The sequence below is a fragment of the Cimex lectularius genome, unplaced genomic scaffold, assembly GCF_000648675.2.
Source record: "Cimex lectularius strain Harlan isolate CLEC.00 unplaced genomic scaffold, Clec_2.1 scaffold39, whole genome shotgun sequence".
In the NCBI taxonomy this organism is placed as follows: Eukaryota; Metazoa; Arthropoda; class Insecta; order Hemiptera; family Cimicidae; genus Cimex; species Cimex lectularius.
This window is the reverse complement of record NW_019392653.1, coordinates 1366195-1389850: the sequence shown is the minus strand read 5'-3', so window position 1 is coordinate 1389850 and position 23656 is coordinate 1366195. Positions and strand designations below refer to the sequence as shown.

Here is a 23656-nt window from a genome sequence, read left to right as displayed (position 1 = left end):
ATAACTAACACAACTTATATTTAATTAATAAAATATAAATAATAAATATATATTTTAATAATGTATTTCTTAAATATATATTTTGTTGATATCTGTTAAATAAACAGTGAATGGCAATCATAAATGTAAATTAATAAAAATGAAATCATTTTTAATTAACTAATAGCTTCTTGAAATATTCGAAATGTGGATGGCATGATTAAATTACATGTGTAAATTTAAAATTCTCAATTTTTGTCTTATGAACAAGTATATATTCTATGTATCTATAGTAACACTCATATAACTTATAAAATAAGCATATATAATTTTCTACCCTATCACATAAATCTTCAGCTAAAATATTTTTAATCTAATTTCATGTGTAAGAGCGTTAATTAAAATAAATTTGTCTAAAACAATTACAAAACTGCCTCTATAATAAGCGATTAAACAATAATTAATCTGAATTCATGAGGCTAATACATGATATTTCCAAAAAGAATCAATTTAATGATTCTTATTCAAACTAAACTAGTTCCAAATACATGCATACATTTAAATAAGTAAATACGCTTTAAACTAAATACCTTGCCCGGAAGACAATTGAATACAAAGATGAGTTAACTAAATTTTCTTTTTTTTAAATAAATAAAATTTCAAATTGCACAATTATCACATGAGTTCAGAAATGCTGACACTGTAAAATATTTTTTTTTAGGCCATTTCCTTACAGTTACATAACATTCTATAAATGAGTTTTTAATAATAAAAACAAAAATTAATACTGATTGTAAAAAAAGACTAAAAAGATCATTGGTTTGGTGTCTTAGGTGTGTGGCTGATGATCTGTTGGTCTTCTCCCACCTTCACAAATAGTCACTTTTCCCCCTGGATCCGAAAGAAGACATATCACCATTTTGTGACTACCATTTAATATGGTTTGTTTATTTTTACGATAGTTTATTTCACCAACCCACAGTTGTCTTAAATACTCGAAGGAATGTTTTAGTTTTCACAGTTTTTAATTCAAGGCATCCTGGTGGTCCTGGAGGCCGGCACAGCAATGGAGCATGAGAACGGCAAGGGCGTGAAGTCGTTCTTCACTTTTTCCAACAAGGAAAGCCACTTTCGCTTTTGTGGCGGCGTCTTCGGCCGACACTTCCTCTCGCTGTAAAGCCTGCCGCTTGAGGCTTTCTGAATCAATAGCTTCTTTAAGTTTACTTATCTGAAATTTTACAATTTTTCATGAGTTCACTCAAACAAAACAGATATTTTGATTTATATAGATTTATACCATATCGTCGATTCGGGACTTCCTCATATCTGGTGGCAAATGCGAGTACAACGTTTTACCAGATTCTTTCGCCATCGACATTATATTCTCATCGTTAGGCAGGGAAAGTAAATACTCTAAAGCCTGGTCTATCTCGGCCCCATTCGCGGCTGATATTGAAAACAAACCTTCTTCCACTAGTGAAGTCTGCAAAATGTATTTTTAAATTACAAATAAAGTTTTAGTGATTATAATTTTAACAGGATGTTCATTTAATCCCCTTTCGACACTATTTTTAAATATTTAGCAACCTCTACATGGTATTTTTAAGAAAAAAAGAACTGTAGAAAACATGCAATAGGTATTTCTGTATACCATTAAGGTGAATTGAGTAAAATTAATGTGTTCTTTCATGAAATTAAATTATTGTGTCAAGAAAGGCAGAAAAAGTCTCAATTTTTAATGCTATTTTCTAAAACTACAAACTTATAGTAAAAATAACACAAATTGTCGGTAAAATTGTGATTTTTCAAAAATTTAAATTCAGTTTAACTTGTAAAGGTTCAGTTTACCTTCAGACTCTTATAAACAAATGACAACACTTTATTACACCAACAATTTTTAAAGGAAACAAAGGAGCATGAACATGAGGATTAAATCAACATCAAAGCACAAAAAAAAAAATCTAAAAGAGGCGCAGGCTACACAAAACAACAAGAGTTATAACTATCAAATTAATTACCATGCACTTCTTTTCTAAACAAGTGCAACAGAAGCTTTCGAGAATTTTGTTTTATTACTTTGAATCTAAGTATTTTAGGTCTGTGCAATGTGAAGCTGTTATGTCAAGTCCCAGCTAAGCCTGAAAACTTGTCAAAATTAGCTGCCATGTGATCACATTTATATTTTTGAATGTGCGAGTGCACAGTGTTTTAAAATAGCAAAAACCCAGATGATATATAAGTTTTGAATAATTTATGATCAATTTATGAAACAATGTTTAAAATTAAAAAAAAACTACAATAAAACTTTCTATTTAAAGATGGCCTTAATACGGTTTTAAAATATTTGCCATTTTATGCTTAACTGTTGACACAGCTAACCAAAAAAGTTGGTGCGGGTTTAATAATTGTCACAATTAAAAGTAGTTCAGAAATAATTTATTCCAGGAAATAGTCATCATCGGCATCTATAACCTTCTTTCAACGAGTTACTTGCCCAATTATGCTTTTCTTATAAAAGTTTGAGTCCCAGGACTTACAAAATAAATTCAGCACATTTTCTGTTTATTGAACTCCTGATTGTGCCTGTCTATAGAGGTCTCGCATTGTTTTGGTAAAAATTTACATAATTTCTGTTCAAGAGAGCAGGCTGTTGCTGAGCCATACTCTTTGAACTTCGTTTGTGTAGATTTCTGTGGTGATGGTCTGGCCAAGAGGCATGAGTTCCTAATGCACAATGCCTGCCAACTCCACCAAACAACTTTTGTTAGTGAATGTTTGGTTTTTGCATCAATGGAACAGCGTCATATGGTGGCAGCCAACGAACGACCTCCATCGTGTAACCATCCATTTTTCATCGCATGTGACAATCCAGTCAAAAACTCTCTACTTTTTACCATGAAGCATGTTACCTTTGGACAATTTATGAGGAACCCATTTGCTCAGCTTCCACATCTTCCCAAGTCAATGTAAGCTAGAGCAAATGATTTCATCACTTATGTTAAACACTTTGGCAAGCTCTTGAAATATTTGACTCGAATCAAGTGTGATCCCTCAATTCACCATCATTCAAGACAAAATGTCTACCAACCTTGTTCATTTTCAATCCCTTCTTTCTCAGAAGCAAACTTTTTAGATAATTTTTGGGCAGTGGATTCATTTATTGTTTCATCACCAAATGTGCAAATTTTACCAACTGCCTTGGCCAGCCTAGTACCGAGCTTAAATTCATAAAATAAGCCCTCATGAATTATAAGTTTTAAAGCCATGAGAAAGAAAATATTTTATAATTTACTGTTCAAGTAAAATTTACTTTTTCTTAACAAACTAATGAATTATCGTCTTGGTATTACATGATGTAGGCGTTTAATCCTCCTATGGAAATGTTGATTAATGGTATGAAAACAATAACAAATGAAAAACCGCATGAACTTTTCTGGTTACCTGGTATAAGCTCTCTCCAGATCAACCCAAGTTTGAACATTGAACAATGCACACCAATAAATGACATACAATTCTCTTGCATAATCCTGTAGTTTGGTCGATTCTGATAATTTTGGTATGCCTATCATCACTGTTCTGGACTGTCAGAGGTTTCAGTAACAGAAGATGCCTTTTGGCATGACAGACCAAACGAAAGTAAGTAGACTAAAATGATTGAAACGCCCAAACTAGTGGATAATATTTGGTAATTAAAGTATTATTTATTATATTTGGTAATATTAAAGTATCATATACAATTCTAAACCGATTTTAAATCAATTTTTATTTGTGAAGCGTTGTGGTGAGGTCTGTGAAGTGATGTACCTGTAGGTTAATCGTCCCCGATCAAGTCTGCTTATTTTAACTGGTTTTGTCTGTCAGATGCATTTCAGCATTATCTTCAGTTGCTGGTTTGTACAGATCCACGTGTATTCATCAATTTTGCAGTGAAACACAAACAGACAAAGCCCAGCAAGAGTACGCTGATCAGAATTATCGGGTACAATCAGCTACAACTTTGGTTGGTTTTTGTGGTTGTTTATTTGCTTAATAGGTGAAAGGCATTTTTTCTCTAAAATTAAGCCCTTTCATGCATTATCAATTTTTTTTCCAAAGCAAAATTATGTCTATTTAAAATTATGTTTTATTTTCTAAATTTTAACTAAAAAATCAATAGGTCTTTGCTTATTAGTCAATAAATCTCAATTGGTCGATAGAAGAATATGCAAACAAAAGCACAATTAGACACTCTCACTCAAGAAATTAGTAACAAAAGCAAATAGAAAAAGCTCCAGTTTTTTTTCCGCTAATGTGCATAAGGTCTTTTGCTCTATCTTAAGACAAGGCTAATGACGTTTTCAGAGAAAGATCAGCTGAGAAAGAAAATTGAGATTGTGTCTGGGGGAGGTGTACCTTCCTAGAGGGGGAGGGAGAGTGGTTGGGCGAGGGTGGAAGGGAAATCGATCCAGCCATGGAGCCCTCCATCCCCGGGGGTGCCAGGCTAGTTGCGGAGCCAGCCCTCTTCAAACCTCGTGTTGCTACATTTGCTATCAGAGTGCTTAAAGTTCTACCACCCTGGAAAACTATCAAGTATTACACCTTCTAGTAAAAAGTCGACACATTCCGGTCAGCCAGATTCAGGGATACAACCTCTTCTCTGGCCCTACTTTTAACAAAAAGGAAAACTTAAATGATCTAATATCTAACACAATATGCTTTTAATAAAACATATAGACCTTTTACAACAATAATAATTAATATTTTACTTGATTATTTAGAGAATTAGACAGCAGTAAAATGTATCTGCAAATTATATATACAAGCTTTAAATTTTTATATTACAATCAACTCCATTATGTTTAGTGGTCTGATTGACCAAATTAGTTCTTTCCATTAATTATTCTTTTTATATAAGATCTCGGTTGAAATGAAAAAGTTAGCGTCATGAGCAAGACACTAACTTTTTCATTTAAACCGAGACCTTATATAAAAGAATAATTAATTACAATTAACATTGAATAATTCTTCCAGAGACTAACAATTAATTAATAATCTCAACCAATATGATAATTAATATAATGGTTTTCCTAGTGATGCTCACTCAGTATGGTTTTAGTAATTGTAAATGAAAATTACCTGGGTAATATTTTCTTCAGGCGAGGTCATTATTATTTCAGGTTGAATTGATGTTCTCCTGACGATGCTTCTTGCACAACTTGGGCCAGCTTGCGCTTTAACCGCGCATTTTTTGTGGCAACTCATCAGACACTCTTGACACTGGAGGGCATCTTTGAGCCATATCTTTAAAACGAAAATATTTTTTAAAAAACAAACTCCCCCTTCAAAATATATTTAGGAAATGACAAAAACCTTTTTAAAGCAAAATCCACATGGGGTCACTTTCTCAAAGTGAGTTCTTTTAAAATTGTGCTGAATCACCTGTGCCGTCTCTTCATTAATAGGTGTCGTAATCGTAACGGGTGGCGGCGTTTTGTTCACGTTTGATATGATAGGCAGTGATTGGTTCACACTGCTTGCAAATGAAAATGAAAGAAGTACATCACCATAACAAAGACAAGGTTCAAATCCTGGATGAGTCGAAAGTGGGGAACTGCAAAATTCATTTTGATTATTTTATTTCCAAGTTTAAAGTCTGCTTGGTCTTACTTATATCCGAGATTTGGGTTTGGAGGTAGGAAAGAATATGTTGAAATATAATGACCCACTGTAGAAGGACAACAATTTGCTACAGGAAGACTGATATGACCGAGTAAAGTATTTTTATCCACTCCCCTCGTCCACACACTGACGTTCAAGTAACGATGTTCAGGTGAAACATTGAATTTGAATGTCTCATTGAATGTGATCACCTGAAACATGTTTAGAAAAGTAATATTGTTTGAATTGATGTTTACTTTTGATCTTTACCTTTGAAAATGCAGCGTCTTTAGTAGTGAAGAATTGTAAATGATTAAACTCCACGTCTGGTTCCGAGCATACTGACAAATGAGGAAGGCTTTTGTTGTGTTCAGGGCTTCCACAGGATGACCTTTTAGCCGGTGAATCTATAAAGTCAACAAGTACAAGGTTTGATCATTCTGACTGCCCTGATATGCCTTTTCATACTGTGTCTGTCAGTCACAATTAAGCGATTAACCAAACTTTGTTTTAAAAAAGACATAAACGGGACAAAAAGTACAAGCCAACCGCTAAAGAAACAAACATGTCAAAACACATCTGTCAGATAAAACTAGTTAGAATAAGCAGATCAAATTATTAAAGATGATAAAGTCATTGAAATAAATTTATGTTGGGAAAATGAATATTTGCAAAATACATAAAAGAGGCTTAAATGTTTGAAATCACTTTGTGAGCAGAAAAATAAAGTATTCTCCTTTTCTCCTCACAGAACTGTTTTTTTTTTTTTTTCTGTCATGCGATTTGGCATTTTGCCATCATCAGTGTTTCATGTTTGAAACACATCTGCCAGACCAATATAGTGAGGATAGGCAGACTAAAATGATCGATTATAATTAAATTACGTATGAACGATTGTTTCAAGAAGAATATTTTTCATTAACTGATCATTTTTGTAAAACATAACAAATCAAACTGTATACAGTCCAATAGACATTATTTAGATCAAGTATTATTTAAATAAGTTGGCTGATTGATCGGATGTACCTGAAGAAGACGGTGGGTTGCTGCTATCGCTATCTGTTTTGTCACCAGATCCTACTCGATTACGTAAGCCGTACGAGCAATCTAATCCCTTAAAAATTAAAAAAAAAGTAAAAGGGATATATAACTTAATTTTCTAACTGGTAATCAATTGTATTAAATTATAAGCAGTCATACTTCATTGATTTTTAGATCTGGGCTAACTAAATTCCTTATCTTCCTTTCAACTCTAAATAATAATTTACTTGGTGCTTGCTTTATTATTTTATTGAGTGCAGATAATGTCTGAACACTCTTTCCATCGACGAGCATTAAGACATCACCAGACTTCAAGTCTGTAATTAGTGGATTGCTTATACTTTCTACAATGATGCAGACCTAAAATAAAAATCATTTTTTAATTTCAAACGCAACAAAAAACGCATTTTTGCCAGAACAAACCTGATATTTGTCAGAAACAAATTCCTGCTTAAAATTAACTCCTAACTGTCCTGACTGTTTAGTTACAGAAGCGTCAACTGTCAGATAGCTGGCTGTACCTGTCTGTGTCATTTCTATCCAAGCTATATTATCTTTTTAAACAATAAAAAAAATGTAAAATTAATAATGACTTATAATTTAAGTTGACAATACCTATTGCCACATTGCAATAAATCGGCCCTTCAACTTCGGTTAATCTAGTTATTTCCAAGATAGTCAACTCCATTGTACCAAGTGGTGGTTCTAACACATCGTTCTCTTCCAGCAGTTCTAATTCCGTTTTCACAAAAAATGGTTTGTAACGGATATTGAAATTTGGCAGTGTGTGGACTCTTTTTAAAGCTTTTCTGATCTGAAAAGAAAGTTTTTCAATATAAAAGCTACAAAGGAGAGCACAAGATAAATACCTGGCTGGCAATTATGGAATTTATTTGTGGCAGGGAACGTCCCTGAAACTGAGATTCAACAGCTAGTTGGAGGATGGGGTCGTTATAAAACGAGAAACTCCAATGGGTGTAAGGGTGCCTCGTGAATTTCAGTTGGGCAAGTCCACTCAGCTCATTTACTTCATTGCAGTAATAAAAAATTATTGACATTAAAAAAACCAACATAGTAATCACAAGGAAAAAATTTGGCCTGCTTGAAAAATTTCTTATTTGAGTGTAAGGTCATTTTCCCTATTTAAAGTCATAGGGATTATCACTTAAAATTTTGTCTATTGGTGTCTAATCTCTAATGGTTTTCCTGGAAGATTTTTCTTTCTTTAATGAAATAAAGAATTCAAGGGTATTGTATCTAAGTCTATATCTAAGTCTGTCTTGAAAAATGGCAAAAAGGAGGGAAAACTTAAATGGTGGGGTTGAGATAGGAAGTTGGTGTCCGAGTGGATCGAGGTCATGATAGCTCAAGTGGTAGAGCAGCGGCGTATCTAGCCGAAGATCATGGGTTCGAATCCCGCTCGTGCCATTGACTTTTTTATCTCAACTAAAAACCTTAATTACTTTGCTTAAAGTTGTGGAGGGGGAGGGAAATAAGTAAAAAATTCCAGGGGTGACAGAATCAAACACGACTGCAAGGTCTAGTGTGTCAGACTCTCAGCTCGTAGACGTTGCGGTTGGTGTGTTCAATTCCCACAGTCACCCCTACAATTTTTCCTTAAAATATGATATACTACATGCATACTCTGGCTAATATGAGAAAAAAGGCCATTAAAAAAATAATAATACAATAAAATAAAATCATTAAATCAATAGACATTTAAGATATCAATGAATTTGATAAAATTTAAATAATGATTGTCTGGTTTCACCTTTAACTGAAACATGGGCGAGTTTGGAAAGTCTCATGCTGGCATCGATCGACAACTGAAATCCTCCCAGATATTCCAAATCCAGGCAAAGCTCCACCTCTTCAATTAGCTTTGTTCCGGAGTCAATTGAAAGATTTTTCACCTCGATGCTCCGAATAGCAGGAAGATGACAGCCAAGATCGAGATCACGTAGCTGCAACAATTGGATGTAGAAAAACTTTTTTTTTTTGTTCAACAGAATCAAAAACTCACGACAATGTTTTCAAATAGTTTCCCGGTTGTCGTTCGAGTCAATAGGACCTCGAGTTCAAGGCTCAGCCGTCTCCTGAACCATTTTCGAACTCTCTTCGTGTTCCTACACTCCTGAAATAAGAACTGTAGCAGGCTGTTAACAGCACCTGCGGCTTCTTTGCCAAGATTGCCCTTATTATGTAATATCTGTAACAACAAAGTTTAAATCCTAATAATGCACATATAAACAATTTGTTAAATTAAATCTCTGCAAGGATTTTTAAGAATTTGAAATATTTTGAATGATCAAAACCCATTTTTGAAAGTGGGTGTGCTAAGTATATTTAACATTTACTATTTTTTTATATAGTAATTTTAGTTCAGATCTCTTACATATTATTAATTAATTAATTATTAAATTTAACTTTTTTTCATTCTGGGTTCCTACAACAAAGTAAGAAAGAAAAGAATTATATTTAACTGAAAATTAATTAAAACCGTGTTGCCTTGAGTTTTGTAAACATGGTGCTAGTAAAGTTTTTAAGCAGAGCTAGAGTTACATTTAAAAAATTCTGTTATAAATTTAAAAAAAGTCTAAATCATTGCAATTATTGATTGGTTAATTTATATAAACTTAATTCTGAACAGAATCAAACCTATGACTCATCAACATCCACTCCGGTGTTCTGGTGGTATAGGGTCAGACCTTTGTCTTATCCATACCTCCAAGAGCTATCGGTCGCAAGGCCATTTCAGCCCTCTATGCATGCAGTTTTAACCTAAACGCACCTACTTATAATTAACTACATTCTTTCTTACTTACATACCATTAGCAAGTAGGTGATACAGCATTCGACATTCCTATGCACTAACCAATCTAATTGTGAGTCAATGGGGTACTATGATATTCTGCCATCAATGCTCTTGTATTGCACACACATTCATGCTTGTAAACATGTTCTCACGAAACAATTTACACATTATTCATCTATCAATAGAGACAATAATAAAATTAGCTTAAATAAAAAAATGCTTGTGTTTTATGTTTATATTACTTCTTCAGAGTGTCAATTTCAACCACCCCCTGCATACTTTGATAATATTGAGAAAAAATACAAATGTAAAAATTATATTCACTATTTTTCGTGGTCTGCTTGACCAATTAATAACATTCAATAATTAAGGTTTTTAAGTTGAGATAAAAAAGTCAGTGTCACGAGCGGGATTCGAACCCATGACCTTCGGCTTGATCGCCGCTACTCTACTACTTGAGCTATCGTGACTTTGATCCCCCGGGCACTAACTTCCCATCTCAACCCCAAAGTATAGGGCTTATCAAGCCGAAGGTCGTGGGTTCGAATCCAGCTCGTGACACTGACTTTTTTATCTCAACGTAAAAATTATGTTTTACAAGAACCATAAATGTTTGTTTTTTCTGCAGATTATTTTTTTAACTCGAGTTATTGCAACAAATATGGAAGCTATTGCATGTGGCAGATTAATTGCATTATCTAACTTGATAGTGGTGCATTCGATTGCGTTTTATCTGTATTTTTATCATAACATTTCACACCATTTTTTAACAAATTTTAATATTTTGTTACAAAAGAATTGAATTAAAAAAGGTATAGTTTCATATGAAAAATCAAATTATTGCATTATCAAATATTAAGATTAATTTTATCCCAATAAAAATGTGGATAAAACTTTAAAATGTTTCTTAACAATCTGTTAAATTCAGAAGTCATAAATGTAATTCTTCATTTCACTATACTTGAAACCATAACTTTTAATATGATAAATAGATATTATTTCGTTAACCTTGTAAATTATTAGTAACAGTTTCCCTTATAAAGGGGTCGAAAGATTTTCAAAGGAACTGTTGTTTTTCTTTTCCAAATTGTTCTTAACCCTGATTTTCAATAAAACATTATAATAATGAAGGCTGATAGTAATTATAGTGGACATAATATTGTTTCATGAGTGTGTGAAAGATAAAAAAAAGCAATCGGGGATTTCTAATAAGTCATATTATTCATATTATATTATTAATTATAATGAAACATTTCAGCCAGGCTTAACATTTTAAGACAATAAGTGTTATTAATGGTCAGTTCCTATTCTTTGGGTCTTAATAAACTTCACAATTCCAATTTAGATTTATGAAGTGTGTTCATCTCTGCATTTTAAAACATATTCCTCAACCAAATAAATAAATAATCATTTATAAATAAATAAATTAGGCAAAGTGAGATTGAGATGAAAAGATGTCATGAGCCCACCCCAACCTTCAGCTAAGCCATCTCATTGAATAATTGCTCTAGTCAGCTAAGACCAACTAAAACATATTAAAATAATAATTACTGAAGGATCTGTTTTTCACTAACATCTCTCTGTGGTCACTTCAAGTTTGCAGAGATGAAAATGATGAATGGTTACATGTAATTTGAATATAAGGCAAAAAGAGGGGGATTTGAAAAAGTTGTATATTGAGATGATGAGTTGGTGTATTAGGGGTACAAGAATCATGATAGCTCCTGCAGCGTATTTAGCCAAACGTCATGGGTTCAAGTTTCTTCGTTTATTCAATGAAACATTCCCTAAATTATTTTTTTAAAAAAATATTATAAATGAATCATTTAAATAATTGTTGACAAACCACATGTGTTGTGTGTGTTGTCTGAGCAGATGTAAACACATTAATAACATATTTCCTCAGCCAAATTAGAAAACTAATCAATTGAGAAATATTGAGTTGAAATTTGTGTAGCAATGAATCAGTAGTTTGTCTCATCCTAATCCGCCTGTTCTTACTGTGTTTATCTGTCAGATGCAGTTAAGTGGTCCGCCTGGTCATTTTCTTGTTATGTTCTTATAGGTACTATTGGTGATCGAGAGACCACTTAAAAATGCTGATATGCAACTGACAAAATATGAGGCAAAAATAGGCTGATTCAATCCTAATGATTGTAGATGATCAAGCGACATAATTTATGGCATGCTTCTCAAACTGATGAAATTTATCACATCAGGAAAATTTTGCAAGGCGTGTGAATGAAAACTAAGCTTTGTTTCTTCTTTAATTCAATGAAACATTCCCTAAATTATATTTTTTTTTTAATTATAAATGAATCATTTAAATAATTGTTGACAAACCACGTGTGTGTTATCTGAGCGAATGTAAACACATTAATAACATATTTCCTCGGCGAGAATAGAAAACTGATCAATTGCAAAATATTGTGTTGAAATTTGTGTAGCAATGAATCAGTAGTTTGTCTCATCCTAGTCTGCCTGTTCTTACTGTGTTTATCTGTCAGATGCAGTTAGGCATTTTAAGCGGTCCGTCTGGTCATTTTCTTGTGTGTGATTATTTTATAGGTTCTTGGAGATGAGAGACCACTTAAAAATCTTGCAAGGCGTGAAATGATACAAAAATTTCGTTTCTTCTTTTATTCAATGAAACAGCCCCTAGATTATAAAAAAGTTATTATAAATTAAACATAACAACCACTGGTTGATGTCAATCAAACTTTTTCTTCTATTCTTTACTATAGTACAGTTAATTAACATACAGTAGTTGTGCAGAAAGGTGCATAATGTTCATATTAGATTGCCAAGTATGGAAATCTGGTGCTGATGAAATACTGATTTTTCTCTGTCATCTTTACCTTTGGCAATTCGAAGGGCGAAATGCTGGGCGAAGTGGCAGGGCCGACGAAGGGTTTTTTATTAATATAAACGTTAAAAAAGTACCATTGGATTAATAGAGTTATAAAGACGCCTGAAGCGAATGACAGGGCTACTAATGCAAAAAATACAAGTGTACCGAACATGTTTTTTTTCCTTTTTAAATTTACTATATTTATATAAAATAACAGGCGGATTGTTATCCAATATTTTATATCTTAGATCTTTCAGACTTTCTTCTCCGAAAAGACAGGCAGAAGTACAAAAATAAAAAAAAATATTGAGGATATTGACACGGACATCACATTTTAACGTGTGTGAGAGACGCTTTTTCCCACTTTGACAGGTAGATGGTCAACTGAAACTCGGAAAATCGCGTCCGGCCGATAGACAACAAAGGTATCAGCTGTCAGATGGAAACTTGGCAGCCAACAGCTTAGTTCCCATCGGAATCGATATTACCTGTGCCTGTCACTTTACCTGATTTTTGACGTCACGAGGTTCGATGACGCTCAGGTAAAGTCAACGGCATTCAGGTATCTGAGTTGAACGAACTTGCCAATGACCATCGGCAATTATCGTGGTCAGATGGGTATCACTATCTCAAGTGGTTAATCGACCAATAGGACAGATAAACCTGTAAAAGCCCAGATGAAGAAATGCACACAAGCATCTGACAGACATAACAACTTAAGCAGACCAGGACTACCTATGTATATCCAGACAGGTCAATTGCCTCGCACATCATAATACAACAAGACGATTCACAATTAATTACTATTCTTATTAAGGTAGAAGAAATTATTTCAGAACATTTACAACCTCACAGACATACATGCACTCATTAAACATGTATATGTCATAGTTATACTATGTATGACTATGAATAGGTCATTCCTCTGATAGTTCACCTATTTTTCACAAATTTGCCTACTAGACACACTCAAGTTGGCGAAATTTAGTGTTAAAATTTTTCATAATATTATGCCTGTTCCATGTGGCTTTTTCTGTCAGACCTGTTCGGCGTTTTGCTAACCGTTAGAACCTTTCATCAGACATAAACACGAGAAAACACATAGACCAGCCACTGAAGATGGCGAAATTTGAAAGTTTTGAAGCTAAGGTGTCTCTTATTATTTTCTGCCTCTTTTCCGGTGTGTTGACTGTCAGGTTGTGTTTCTGTATTTCATCGATCGTTAGAACCTACAAAAAGGACACGCATGGGAGAAAAAGCACAGATCAACCAGTGAAGATGGCGAAGTTTGAAAATTTTGAAGCTAGATTGTCTCTTATCACCTTCTGAAATTTTATCCGTGTTTTTGTCTGTCAGACACATTTCTCTTTTAACCCGTTGTTGGCACGTATAAAAAGGACATACAAAGGAGAAAACGCACAGACTAGCCACTGAAGATGGCGAAATTTGAAAGTTCGGAAGCTAAATTGTCTCTTAATACTTTGTTTCTTTTCCGTGTTTTGACTATCAGTCACGTTTCAACAGTCGCGGACCATTTATAGGTTTTTAAGAAAAAGGACATATATACAAGAAAACACACAGACAAGTCAATGAAGTTGGCGAAATTCGATAGTTTGGAAGCCACATTGCCTCTAATAAGTGGGTTTGTCTGTCAGACGCGTTTCTGTGTTAAGCCAACTATCAGAACGCATAGAAAAGGACATACACTCGAGAAAACTCTCAGACAAGCCACTGACGTTGAAAAATTCGAAAGTTTTGAAACCACATTGCCTCTAATCATCTTTTGCCTCTAATCCGTGGGCATGTCTGTTAGACGCGTTTCTGTGTTAAGCCAACTCTCAGAACGTATAGAAAAGGACATACACTAGAGAAAACGCACAGACAAGCCACTGACGTTGAAAAATTCGGAGGTTTTGATACCACAAAGCCTCTTAACATCATCTTTTGCCTCTAATCCGTGGGCATGTCTGTTAGACGCGTTTCTGTGTTGTCAACCATCAGAACGTATATATAAAAAATGATATACACTTGAGAAATCGCACAGACAAGCCACTAAAGTATTATTCGAAAGTTTTGAAGCCAAATTGCCTCATCATCTTTTGCCACTAATCCGTGGATTTGACTGTTAGACGCGTTTCGGCATTTCGAGTAGCAAGGACATACACTCGAGAAATCGCACAGACAAGCCAATGAAGTTGGTAAATTCGAAAGTTTTGAAACCAAATTGCCTCTTAATCCGTGGGTTTGGTTAAACGCTTTTCAGAATTTTAACGACCGTCAAAACATATAAAAAGAACAAACACTCGATAAAACGGACAGAGCAGCCACTGAAGATGGTGAAATTTGGAATTATCCTGCAGCTAGATTGTTCCTTTTCTGAAATGTTCCTGTCAGATGCGTTTCTGCATTTTATGTCAATATCATGTTTTGAAAGTGCATCAATTTATAAAATTGAAGTTCGATTATTGGAACAGTAATCCTGTAAACAATTAGCTACAACTTTATATGACGGTTTCAAAACACAGCATTCAACCTTTTTTTTTATAAGGAAGACTTTAAAAAATCTAAAGTCAATTTTTGAATTTGTCCAATTTCTTTATTCATCGTGAAACAGCTGTTAGTCTTGCCGATTTTAAATGGTTTTCTTATAAACTGTTTTTCTTTTTTTTTTTAGATTTTCCTTTAGGATCCACCATTGTCTTATAACTTGATGGAAAGCAAAAAAAAAAAATTGGTTTTGTTAGTTTTTTAATTTATCTAATAAATTTAATTATTTGATGGCCAGTGTGAATTAAAGTATTTCGTATTATACACATCGTCTATTCAACTCCCTTGCATCGTTGCACTTAGTACAGCAGAACAATGGGAAAAATACATTTTTTCCCCCGAAGACAAAACATAAAAAAAAGATAGCTGATAGAATTTTATTTCTAGACTTGTAAAAAATGGATATTTTGAAGAAACGATTTCCATCCCATATGTTTATCCAGGCAAATAGTAGTTTCGTTTAAAGGATATTCAAGAAGTGATGGTCATGTTAAAACCATTAAGCAGTTGTTTGAAATGGAAAAGTGACATTGATGGGACACCTAAAAGGCGTGACTTTTGCTCTTCTCCTGATTCTCGTCCATGATGTCGGTCTGTTTTTACAATTACTTGTCAAAGCATTGATAACAATTAGTTTGAAATTCGATCGATTTCTTTTTCTTCAGAATTGAAGAACTTGACTTGTTACTCCTGTGTCACGGACACCGACTCATTGTGCGCCAAAAACGAAATCTGTGAAATTCCACCAGAGATGTACAAAGAGACCCTCTGCGTCAAGCTTGTTGTCGATCATAGTGAGTTTGTTCGAATATGAATATGGTGAAATATTAAAACAATATAAACATTTCAGCCCACGGAAAAGAAAAAGTGCACAGGAGTTGTGAGACAGAGAAGCTCCAAGATGACCTGTGCTTGATTAAGAAGGAGATGCTGGAACGTGAACAACTCGAAATGATATCCTGCTCAGTGTGTGGTATTCCATATTGCAACATCGGGTGCATAACGAAAGTGTTCAACCACATAATCCTATTGTGCTTAGTCACAGTTATGTTTAGAACATGATTATTAACTGTAGGGCATTTTGTTTATAAATAAATGTTTTAACTTGTTTAAAATTGCTCAGTTGTTCTTGTATAACCAGAGTTGGTTGTTCCATGTGTTAAATGTATTTCACTGTTCTGCCTACTTACTTTTTGTTCAACAAAACAAACACCTTTTATCCTCTATACTCTAAAAATGTTTTATTATTTGTTATAATTTTCAGATTACAAGCATGCAAAATAATTGGAATTTATTTTTTATATAATGTTTATAATATGAATAAAGTTGAAAGCTATAATATACTAAATTGGGAAGTTTTGCATTGAGCTGTCAGTAGATAAATCTGCAGCATGATCATCTATGATTTGGTCTGTCTATTTTTGCCTGTATGCAATTGGTTAACCATTAGAACTTATACAAATGACAGAGGGAAATGCAGACCAACTCCGAAAGATGCCATTGAGAGAGAAAGAGAGTGGGAGTGAGTGTGAGAGGAAATATGAACAGCTATTGGAGGATTTTGAAGGGACATGATACACGACAATTCTTTAAGTCGATTATAGAAATTAAGAAAATCTTCCAGCCTAGATATTATGTAGAAGAAAAAGTTGGAATACTTACGCTGCAATTTTAGAAAAATGGGTGGAATATTTTAAGGATATTCTAAAGAAAGTAGATCAACATGAAATAGAATCAGATGAGCAAAATAATGAGTTTTATGTTGAAGCTATGGTACCTTCGGATGGAGAGGTTGATGACATATCAGAACTGAAAAAAAATAAATAAAAATAAAGCGCCTAGAGTGACTGAAGAATTAATAAAAATTGGTGGATCGGATTTTGCAAAAAATATATATGATTTAATCCTGGAGGGTATGAACCTAAGGAGAAATTCCAAGGTACTGGAAGGTTGGATCAATAATACCTATCCACAAAAAAGAGGTGATAGGGTAATTACAGGACTATAACAATTGTCAAGTGACCTTTACAAAATTTTCCCAAGCATCATTTCAATAATTGCAGCAACAAGTATATACAAAGAATTGAAGATTAGGATTACTGTACCCAGTACAGTACTGAGGCCTTACGCCTCGGAAACATGAGTGTTTACTAAAAAGGAGGATCCATAAAAAACACCTAAGTAAGAAAAATCTTTGGACAGTTAAAGTGAAATGAATGGAGAAAAATAATAAATGCAGAACTAATGTAGCTTTATAAAGAATCTGATTTAGTGGCTGTAATAAAGTATGGAAGGCTGCGATGACTGGACATGTAACCAGGATGGAAGAGACACGTTAAAAAAAATTTAAAAAAAGTGATGCAGGCAAATCCAGGTGGAAGGCATAGGCTGAGGTTGTCGATGACATTGAGGAGGACCTCAGAAAATTATGAATCAGAGGGCGCAGAACAGTAGTCAGTAGTAAAACAGAATGGCGGTCTACTGTCGGGGAAGCCAAGGGTCATCATGGCCCATTGGGGCTAAGGACAGAAAAATTATAAGAAAGCAGGGCTTATAAGAGGTAGTCAGGCTACAATTCCTACAAATGCTATTGTATTAATTGTAAAAAAAATGTTGAGACATTTTGCGATCCCTAAACTTTATTATGTAACTTTAATTTGATTTTCTGAAAGTTAAAGAAAGTTCTTCATCTGTGACTTCTTCCTCCTCCTCGCCTACCACTTCTTCTTCGTACATGCTGAATGTAGGCTCTTCTTCTTGAATGGACGATTCATCTATATCTTGGTTGTCTGGGATGACATCAAAACTCTTTTTCCACGTTTCATTGATAGCGGCTGGATAGACAGACTCGCAGGATACAAACTTGGCTACATCCTTCTCCTCTTTTACAGGTGCTTCCATAGTTTTCTTGCTTTCTTTGGCCCCTTGTAGATCCTTCAACACTTTTTCCTTATCCCTCCTACAACGCGGTTTCTCAACAGGTGCAGGGAAGATAATTACTCTTTCGACACGATCGTAAATTTCTTCTACTGTCCCTTCGCCGTCAACAATCGAGCAATTGTTTTTGCAATAGTCTAACATTCCCTAAAATAAATGTATATATTGCGATGTCAGCTATTAACTGTATTATTTAATTGTTTACTTGTATCCCTCGTTGGTATATTTCATTATCAAAAATTAATCGTTTTTCCTCATCACTTGGATGTATGATGAAATGACTTGCCAGCAAATCATCGCCCATTTTCTCAATTTCCTCCACAGTCTTCACATCGCCATTGTAGAGGTGCACTCTTCGCTTTTTAAGCCTTTCAATGCATGCGAAGCTATCTTTAGTCAAAAATATTACTCTGTAAAATAAGTCAGCTTTTACATTTAGGGCCGTTTTTTGATTGTTTTATAATAAACCTGTTTGGAGGTGTATCAAATGAATCGAGAATTTCAAAATCAAGTCTATCTCTCGGGAAACCAGTCAAAACCCAGCCTTTATTCAGACAGTCATAATCTAAAAGTCGATCCTGAAAAAAATAACATCATTGTAAGTTGTTTGTTCGACTATTAATGTATAATGAAATGCTTGTGTTATTGAAATGACAGCAGCTTCAAAACTTTACATAAAAGTCTGACTGTCATATTTTTTCAGGATTTTTCATTTTTTAAGCTAAAACATTATGCAGGAGGCAAGTTCAATTTGCTTTTTATACTAGAAATTGAATTTATTTAATCTTTTACAGGTATATTGTTCTAACATGATTGCCTCTGATCATCCTGGTGTGCCTATTCTATATGGCTTTGTCTGTTAGATGCTTTTTTAGTATTTCATTATTCTGTGTGCGTCCTCTTGTTCTTTTATATGTTCTAATGGTCAGACAAACAAGAAATAGACCTGGATTATTAGAAACAATCAAGCTTCAGATTATTCACCTTGTAGACTGCACAACAATGTATGATTTTTTTAAGTAGATAACATCTTACAAAGCTTTACTTTATACTTTTGTTTTAAAGTAGTCAGAAGTATGATTAAAATATGGTCCTATTTACTTGAAAGAGGATTTGTATTATTAGTATACTACCTCGAGCACTGCAATAATGAGTTTTCCATATATTCTACAATTAGATTCATACAACTGTTTAATCTGCTTTCCTACATCATTTTTCTTCAACTTGCCCTGTTCTAGTAACTCATTCATATCAACTACAAATAAAAAGTGTCACACTCTGAAAAGCAATTTTCAAAAAATTCTACAAAAAGTCAGTCACCATGGACCATGTTGAACCTTTCTGAAAGCATTTTTGCAATGGTCCTCCTATAAGAGCCTCTTGGACCAATGAGGACAACTCGTGGCAGGCAAGGTGCGGCGCTACGGATTTTCACCTGCTTTGTCATCATCACACAAGCCTTAGCGACATCTGGAAGTCGTCGGCCTCTGATTGGTATTTCCTATCAATAAATTTTGTTTTTATGTTCCACTTAACACAATTAAAAAGTATTATTACTCGTATCTGGTTTGTATAAATGTTTCTTAAGCCGACAACTCGATTCTTGTAATCAATTAGCATCTTCATCAATTCCCGTTCATCCCAATCGATGACCTTTTCGTTCCAAAGATCTCTCGGCGTATCTTAATGTATTAGTTTTACTTTTTAATATATTTAATTAAACGACCTGATTAGTAAGAAAATATTTACACAAAGTGGGTGAAGGGACAAGTTGAAATATATGAGTTGCGTTCATTCCACTTTTTTGAATGGCTCTAGCCTCGAACTTATCCCTGGGAAAATCTTTAAACACTAGTTATCTGATAAATTAAACATTATTTTAAAAAATCCTGACCATATAGTACCCATCCTTTATTAGTCATTTTTTTCCTAATTAACAATTCTTTGAAACGAAGTGCCAGCCTTTTAGGATCTCGTTCAGCCTTTTAATTAAGGACAGAAAGATATTATTATTATTAATATAGGACAGGAAGGAAAATATTATTAACAAATCATAAAAATTACTTACTTTTGGATCTTCCATAATTATATCACATAAACTTATAACATCTATTTCCAATGAATGGCCAATCTGCCTGGCAAGTTCCCTTTTATCTAAGGAATGTAATTCATTAAATAGTATATTATTACTTTGATCTTTTACAATCAATTCTAGTATGACTTTTTGTCGACTCTATGATCTGACCATTCTGAAACAAGACAACTAAAACAAACGACCAGAATGATTGAATATGACCAAATTGCAGTTTTTTCACGAACCAGACTTCAAAAAGAAATTTACAATCATAGTTTACCCAAAGAATGTAAATCATTAAATAATCTTTGTATTTGATCTTTTCTGATCAATTCTAGCGTTTTTTTCACTCAATGTATCTGATTATTCTGAAACAAGACAACTAAAACGAACGACCAAATGATTGAAAATGACCAAACTGAAGGTTCTTCACCACCCAGACTTCAAGAAGAAATTCATAATTGTAGTTTATCTAAATGCAGGCACTTAAGTTTTTTCGGCCTTTCCTTTCTTCCACCTTCTACAGGGCAATTAGCTCCAACTCAATTTTAACAAGGCACATGACATTTTCCGTGTATATGAGATTCAACATTTGTCCACACTGTTCTGTGTAACTTTGACATGAACCGTACTGTGCTTGTTATATCTCAAAATTCTATGCTTGGAATGCTGAATATGGGCTTTACAGCCCAAACGGTCATCTCAAAACAAATTCAACTGCCACAGAATTTTTTTTTAAACCTAAATATTCATTAAAAAAGCAATTGTTTGGTCCGCTTAGACAAACCAACTAAATCATCTCACATTTTTTATGAAAACTGATTATTCAGTGGTGAGGCTGGGTTTTAATTAATTTCCTTGTTTAATTGTCACAGTTAGCAGTGTTGTTGCAAACAAATCAGCAGCTATCAGGAATGATTTGTTGTGCGATTTAAGTAAAGTACAGAGGCTCAATCAATTACTTTTTCAGGATCATGCAACAATTTTACATTCTGTACTCCATTTTCTTGGCCTAATCTTAGGCAAATAAACGTACCAACATGATCAGGTGCAATTATTATTATTTTAATGACTTGTTTTATATTTGTCAGAACGGTTATTTTATTCCTGAGGTACAAGACGTGATCCTGCGGTCTGTCCATTGCCAGGCTGAGCGAAAGATCCTACACAAAAAGTGGGCTTGTTTGAAAATTTACAAAACAATTTTTTTTATATAACTCACATAAAAGACTTCGTAAATATTGTGCCTCTCAAGATAAGGAGCAAAGTGGGGAGGAATAACCAGCTTCCGCATTGAATCATCCACCGCCATTTTGCCAAAGAGTTAATACTGACGGGGTTTAAACACAAAACACAAAAAAAAAAAAAAAAATGGACAAACACATGAAAAACATATGTAATTTTTTTTTAATGGTAGATGTTAATGTTTTTGATGGATAAATAAGGTAAATGGAAGACACGGGGTACTATATACATATAGCCTTTTTTTATTTACTTTTGCAATAAATATTTTGGAAAACAATTTGTATGTTCCAATAAATGTTTCATGCAAGTTATAAGTAAAAAGAAATTTTATACAGACAATATTTTTCAATAATATATTGGTTTTCATCATTCTTTTTATAGCACATTTGTTTTTATTAAATAAAAAATTAAGTATATATAATATGGACAAAGTACTGGTGTCTAAATATTAAACACTTTTTAAACAAAAAATAATAAATTGAAAAAAAAGAACAAAAAGAAAAAGGCAAACACCACTTTTTACAATTGTCATTAGGTCCATAAAACACTTTTCTAAGGTATTATTCTAATTTTTTTTGTTACATGTTTATTTCTTGAACTCGTGTGATCTCAAATGAGTGCATGCACAATTTCTCCACTTTTTTCCAGTATTTCTCTCTTCTTGAAATAAGGAAGCCATTTCTCAACAAAATGTGACTTAGTTCACATGTATTAAGAATTCTTTAAGAACTAATTCTCAATTCATTCTTTTACTTCAATACCATTAACACTGAAACAACAAATAAACCGCTAGTCTAAATATAAATAGCTATCGCCACAAATTAACTTCAATAATATTAGGAAATTTACAGTTTTTTCTACATTTAAATATTTACAGAAATTTTATTTTGACTATTTTCCTTAAATATAATAACACCTACAAATTAAAACCTTTTTCTTTCTCTTAATTGAAGTATAAAAGTTAATTTTTTTATATTGTATAAACCCCACAACACCATTATTGAAAACCCAAATTGTCCTCTGGTATTTGACATGAAAAGTAAAAATTCTCTACAATGGAATGATTTCCACAATTAAGTACACTCTTGGGTTCTGTACATTTCCATTTTTCATATATTTTTACTCTTTCTTAAAATATATTTATTTACAGTAAATAAATTATTTGATCCTGCAATTAGTATACAGCTATTACATGGATTAACCCTGGTAATATGTACAAAAAAAAATTAAATTAAAAAAGGAAAAAGGTCATGGTTTATAAATCTTTGTTTTACTTCAAAAGGAAAGTTTTGAAATCTTGAACAAAATTCAATTTCATATTGGAAAATACATTTAACTGTCTAAAATTTCATTTAAATTACATTTTCACTTTTTGCCATAACCACTTGGTACACCTTGTTTAAGTTTGTCCTACACTCAAATTTGGATTTGTTTGGTAAAAAAAAAGGAACTGATTTATACGCATATAGTCAAGGTAATAATTTGAAATTCCAAGATAAGGTTTATTAAAAAGAAAAGTTATTTTCTTTTAGTTGTAAATTAAAAAAAAAAAAAGTGGAATAAAATTAATTTAAAAAAACCACATGGAAGAAAACTAACGTCTATAAACAATACTGGACTAAAAGGTGTACAAACACACATACAAAACACAAGTTTTTTTTTAATATATGGTAATATATTTCAAAACGCAGATTTTCCTGAATAGTTCTTTCGTAATTATATACAATAACCCTGTCTAAGAGACAGTAAAATAAAATTAATATTATCCAAAAACAATTTTTCTACAAAAAAAAAAACATCTTTAAGAGTTTTTCTTTTATTTAAAACTGTTTAAGGACAAAATCAACTATCCATGTAATAGTTGTCTAACTACTTATTATTTTGTATAATAGTAAATAAAATAAAAATAGTACAAACAAAAACCAACAAAAAAGGTTTATTTTATGGCATATGCTTTGATGTATGCGTTTTAGTAATTTATTACATAAAATTACGCACTTTTTTTTTAACCTCCATAAATCCAATTCCTTTTATACTTATGTAGTATTATTCAAAATTTGCTCTACTATCAAGATATAATTTAAAAAAATCAAAACTATAACACAATTTTATTTAAAATCAAAGAACAAAAAAAAAAAGGAAAAAATGTAAAACTGATACATAAACTTTTTATTCAATTGTTATAAACATTTCCTTTTTTAGTTATAAATATATGAAAATAAATTTAATAATTATACTATACATGTGGACATTTTTTTATTCTTAAAGAAAAATAAAAGGCAACTATTAAAAAAGACCTTTTATATTCCTTGTTTCAAAAGCTTGTGTTATATAATCATTTTTTACATAGTAAAAAAAGAAAGCTTAACTCTTTCCTATCGAGCATCATTGATTTGTCAGGTCTTTCTAAAAATCATAAAATGATAAAAATCAAACACCTAAGACGGTATATGCCTTGCCGAACGCACTAACAATAAAAATTAGACTATGATAAAAACTAAGTTAACTTCAACTTAGATATTTAAAAAGA

The 23656-nt window shown here is 32.8% G+C and overlaps 3 protein-coding genes across 4 annotated transcripts; 1 reads left to right on the top strand and 2 right to left on the bottom strand.

Moving 5' to 3' along the window:
- Nucleotides 1-917: 917 nt before the first annotated feature.
- Nucleotides 918-12797, bottom strand: LOC106661220 (PDZ domain-containing protein 8). 2 transcript variants are annotated; one of them, XM_014384478.2, is made up of 15 exons: nucleotides 12331-12797; nucleotides 8681-8866; nucleotides 8429-8621; nucleotides 7527-7684; nucleotides 7273-7471; nucleotides 7081-7211; nucleotides 6817-7017; nucleotides 6643-6730; nucleotides 5887-6023; nucleotides 5626-5828; nucleotides 5329-5569; nucleotides 5095-5259; nucleotides 4372-4533; nucleotides 1277-1462; nucleotides 918-1207 (listed from the first exon to the last, which is right to left on the bottom strand). In XM_014384478.2, the coding sequence occupies exons 1-15, from the start codon at nucleotides 12493-12495 to the stop codon at nucleotides 1004-1006; spliced, it is 2619 nt and encodes an 872-aa protein (XP_014239964.1). In that variant the 5' UTR covers nucleotides 12496-12797; the 3' UTR covers nucleotides 918-1003. The 2 variants fall into 2 exon arrangements, with proteins under 2 accessions (XP_014239964.1, XP_014239965.1); XM_014384479.2 differs by lacking the exon at nucleotides 4372-4533 and having other exon boundaries at nucleotides 12331-12794.
- A 2166-nt stretch (nucleotides 12798-14963) lies between these two features.
- Nucleotides 14964-15988, top strand: LOC106661026. Its single transcript, XM_014384126.2, has 3 exons — nucleotides 14964-15461; nucleotides 15536-15664; nucleotides 15721-15988. The coding sequence occupies exons 1-3, from the start codon at nucleotides 15404-15406 to the stop codon at nucleotides 15930-15932; spliced, it is 399 nt and encodes a 132-aa protein (XP_014239612.1). The 5' UTR covers nucleotides 14964-15403; the 3' UTR covers nucleotides 15933-15988.
- Nucleotides 15989-17491: 1503 nt separating this feature from the next.
- LOC106661259 (adenylate kinase 8-like) lies at nucleotides 17492-21262 on the bottom strand. The gene is made up of 11 exons (XM_014384544.2): nucleotides 21104-21262; nucleotides 20918-21044; nucleotides 19876-19961; nucleotides 19702-19789; nucleotides 19557-19649; nucleotides 19365-19489; nucleotides 19128-19308; nucleotides 18941-19062; nucleotides 18276-18385; nucleotides 18013-18217; nucleotides 17492-17954 (listed from the first exon to the last, which is right to left on the bottom strand). The coding sequence occupies exons 1-11, from the start codon at nucleotides 21191-21193 to the stop codon at nucleotides 17523-17525; spliced, it is 1659 nt and encodes a 552-aa protein (XP_014240030.1). The 5' UTR covers nucleotides 21194-21262; the 3' UTR covers nucleotides 17492-17522.
- Between the last annotated feature and the right edge of the window lie 2394 nt (nucleotides 21263-23656).

What these genes read in the sequence shown, in the direction of transcription:
- LOC106661026 (XM_014384126.2), top strand. Translation starts at nt 15,404, where the DNA reads ATGGGACACCTAAAAGGCGTGACTTTTGCTCTTCTCCTGATTCTCGTC. An exon ending in GATTCTCGTCCATGATGTCG is followed by an intron (nt 15,462 to 15,535) that starts GTCTGTTTTTAC and finishes CTTTTTCTTCAG; the next exon opens with AATTGAAGAACTTGACTTGT. An exon ending in CAAGCTTGTTGTCGATCATA is followed by an intron (nt 15,665 to 15,720) that starts GTGAGTTTGTTC and finishes TAAACATTTCAG; the next exon opens with CCCACGGAAAAGAAAAAGTG.
- LOC106661259 (XM_014384544.2), bottom strand. Translation starts at nt 21,193, where the DNA reads ATGGCGGTGGATGATTCAATGCGGAAGCTGGTTATTCCTCCCCACTTT. An exon ending in TTTATACAAACCAGATACGA is followed by an intron (nt 19,309 to 19,364) that starts GTAATAATACTT and finishes ATTTATTGATAG; the next exon opens with GAAATACCAATCAGAGGCCG. An exon ending in AAGGTTCAACATGGTCCATG is followed by an intron (nt 19,063 to 19,127) that starts GTGACTGACTTT and finishes TTTTATTTGTAG; the next exon opens with TTGATATGAATGAGTTACTA.
- LOC106661220 (XM_014384478.2), bottom strand. Translation starts at nt 12,495, where the DNA reads ATGTTCGGTACACTTGTATTTTTTGCATTAGTAGCCCTGTCATTCGCT. An exon ending in AACTATTTGAAAACATTGTC is followed by an intron (nt 8,622 to 8,680) that starts GTGAGTTTTTGA and finishes CAATTGTTGCAG; the next exon opens with CTACGTGATCTCGATCTTGG. An exon ending in CGCCCATGTTTCAGTTAAAG is followed by an intron (nt 7,685 to 8,428) that starts GTGAAACCAGAC and finishes ACTGCAATGAAG; the next exon opens with TAAATGAGCTGAGTGGACTT.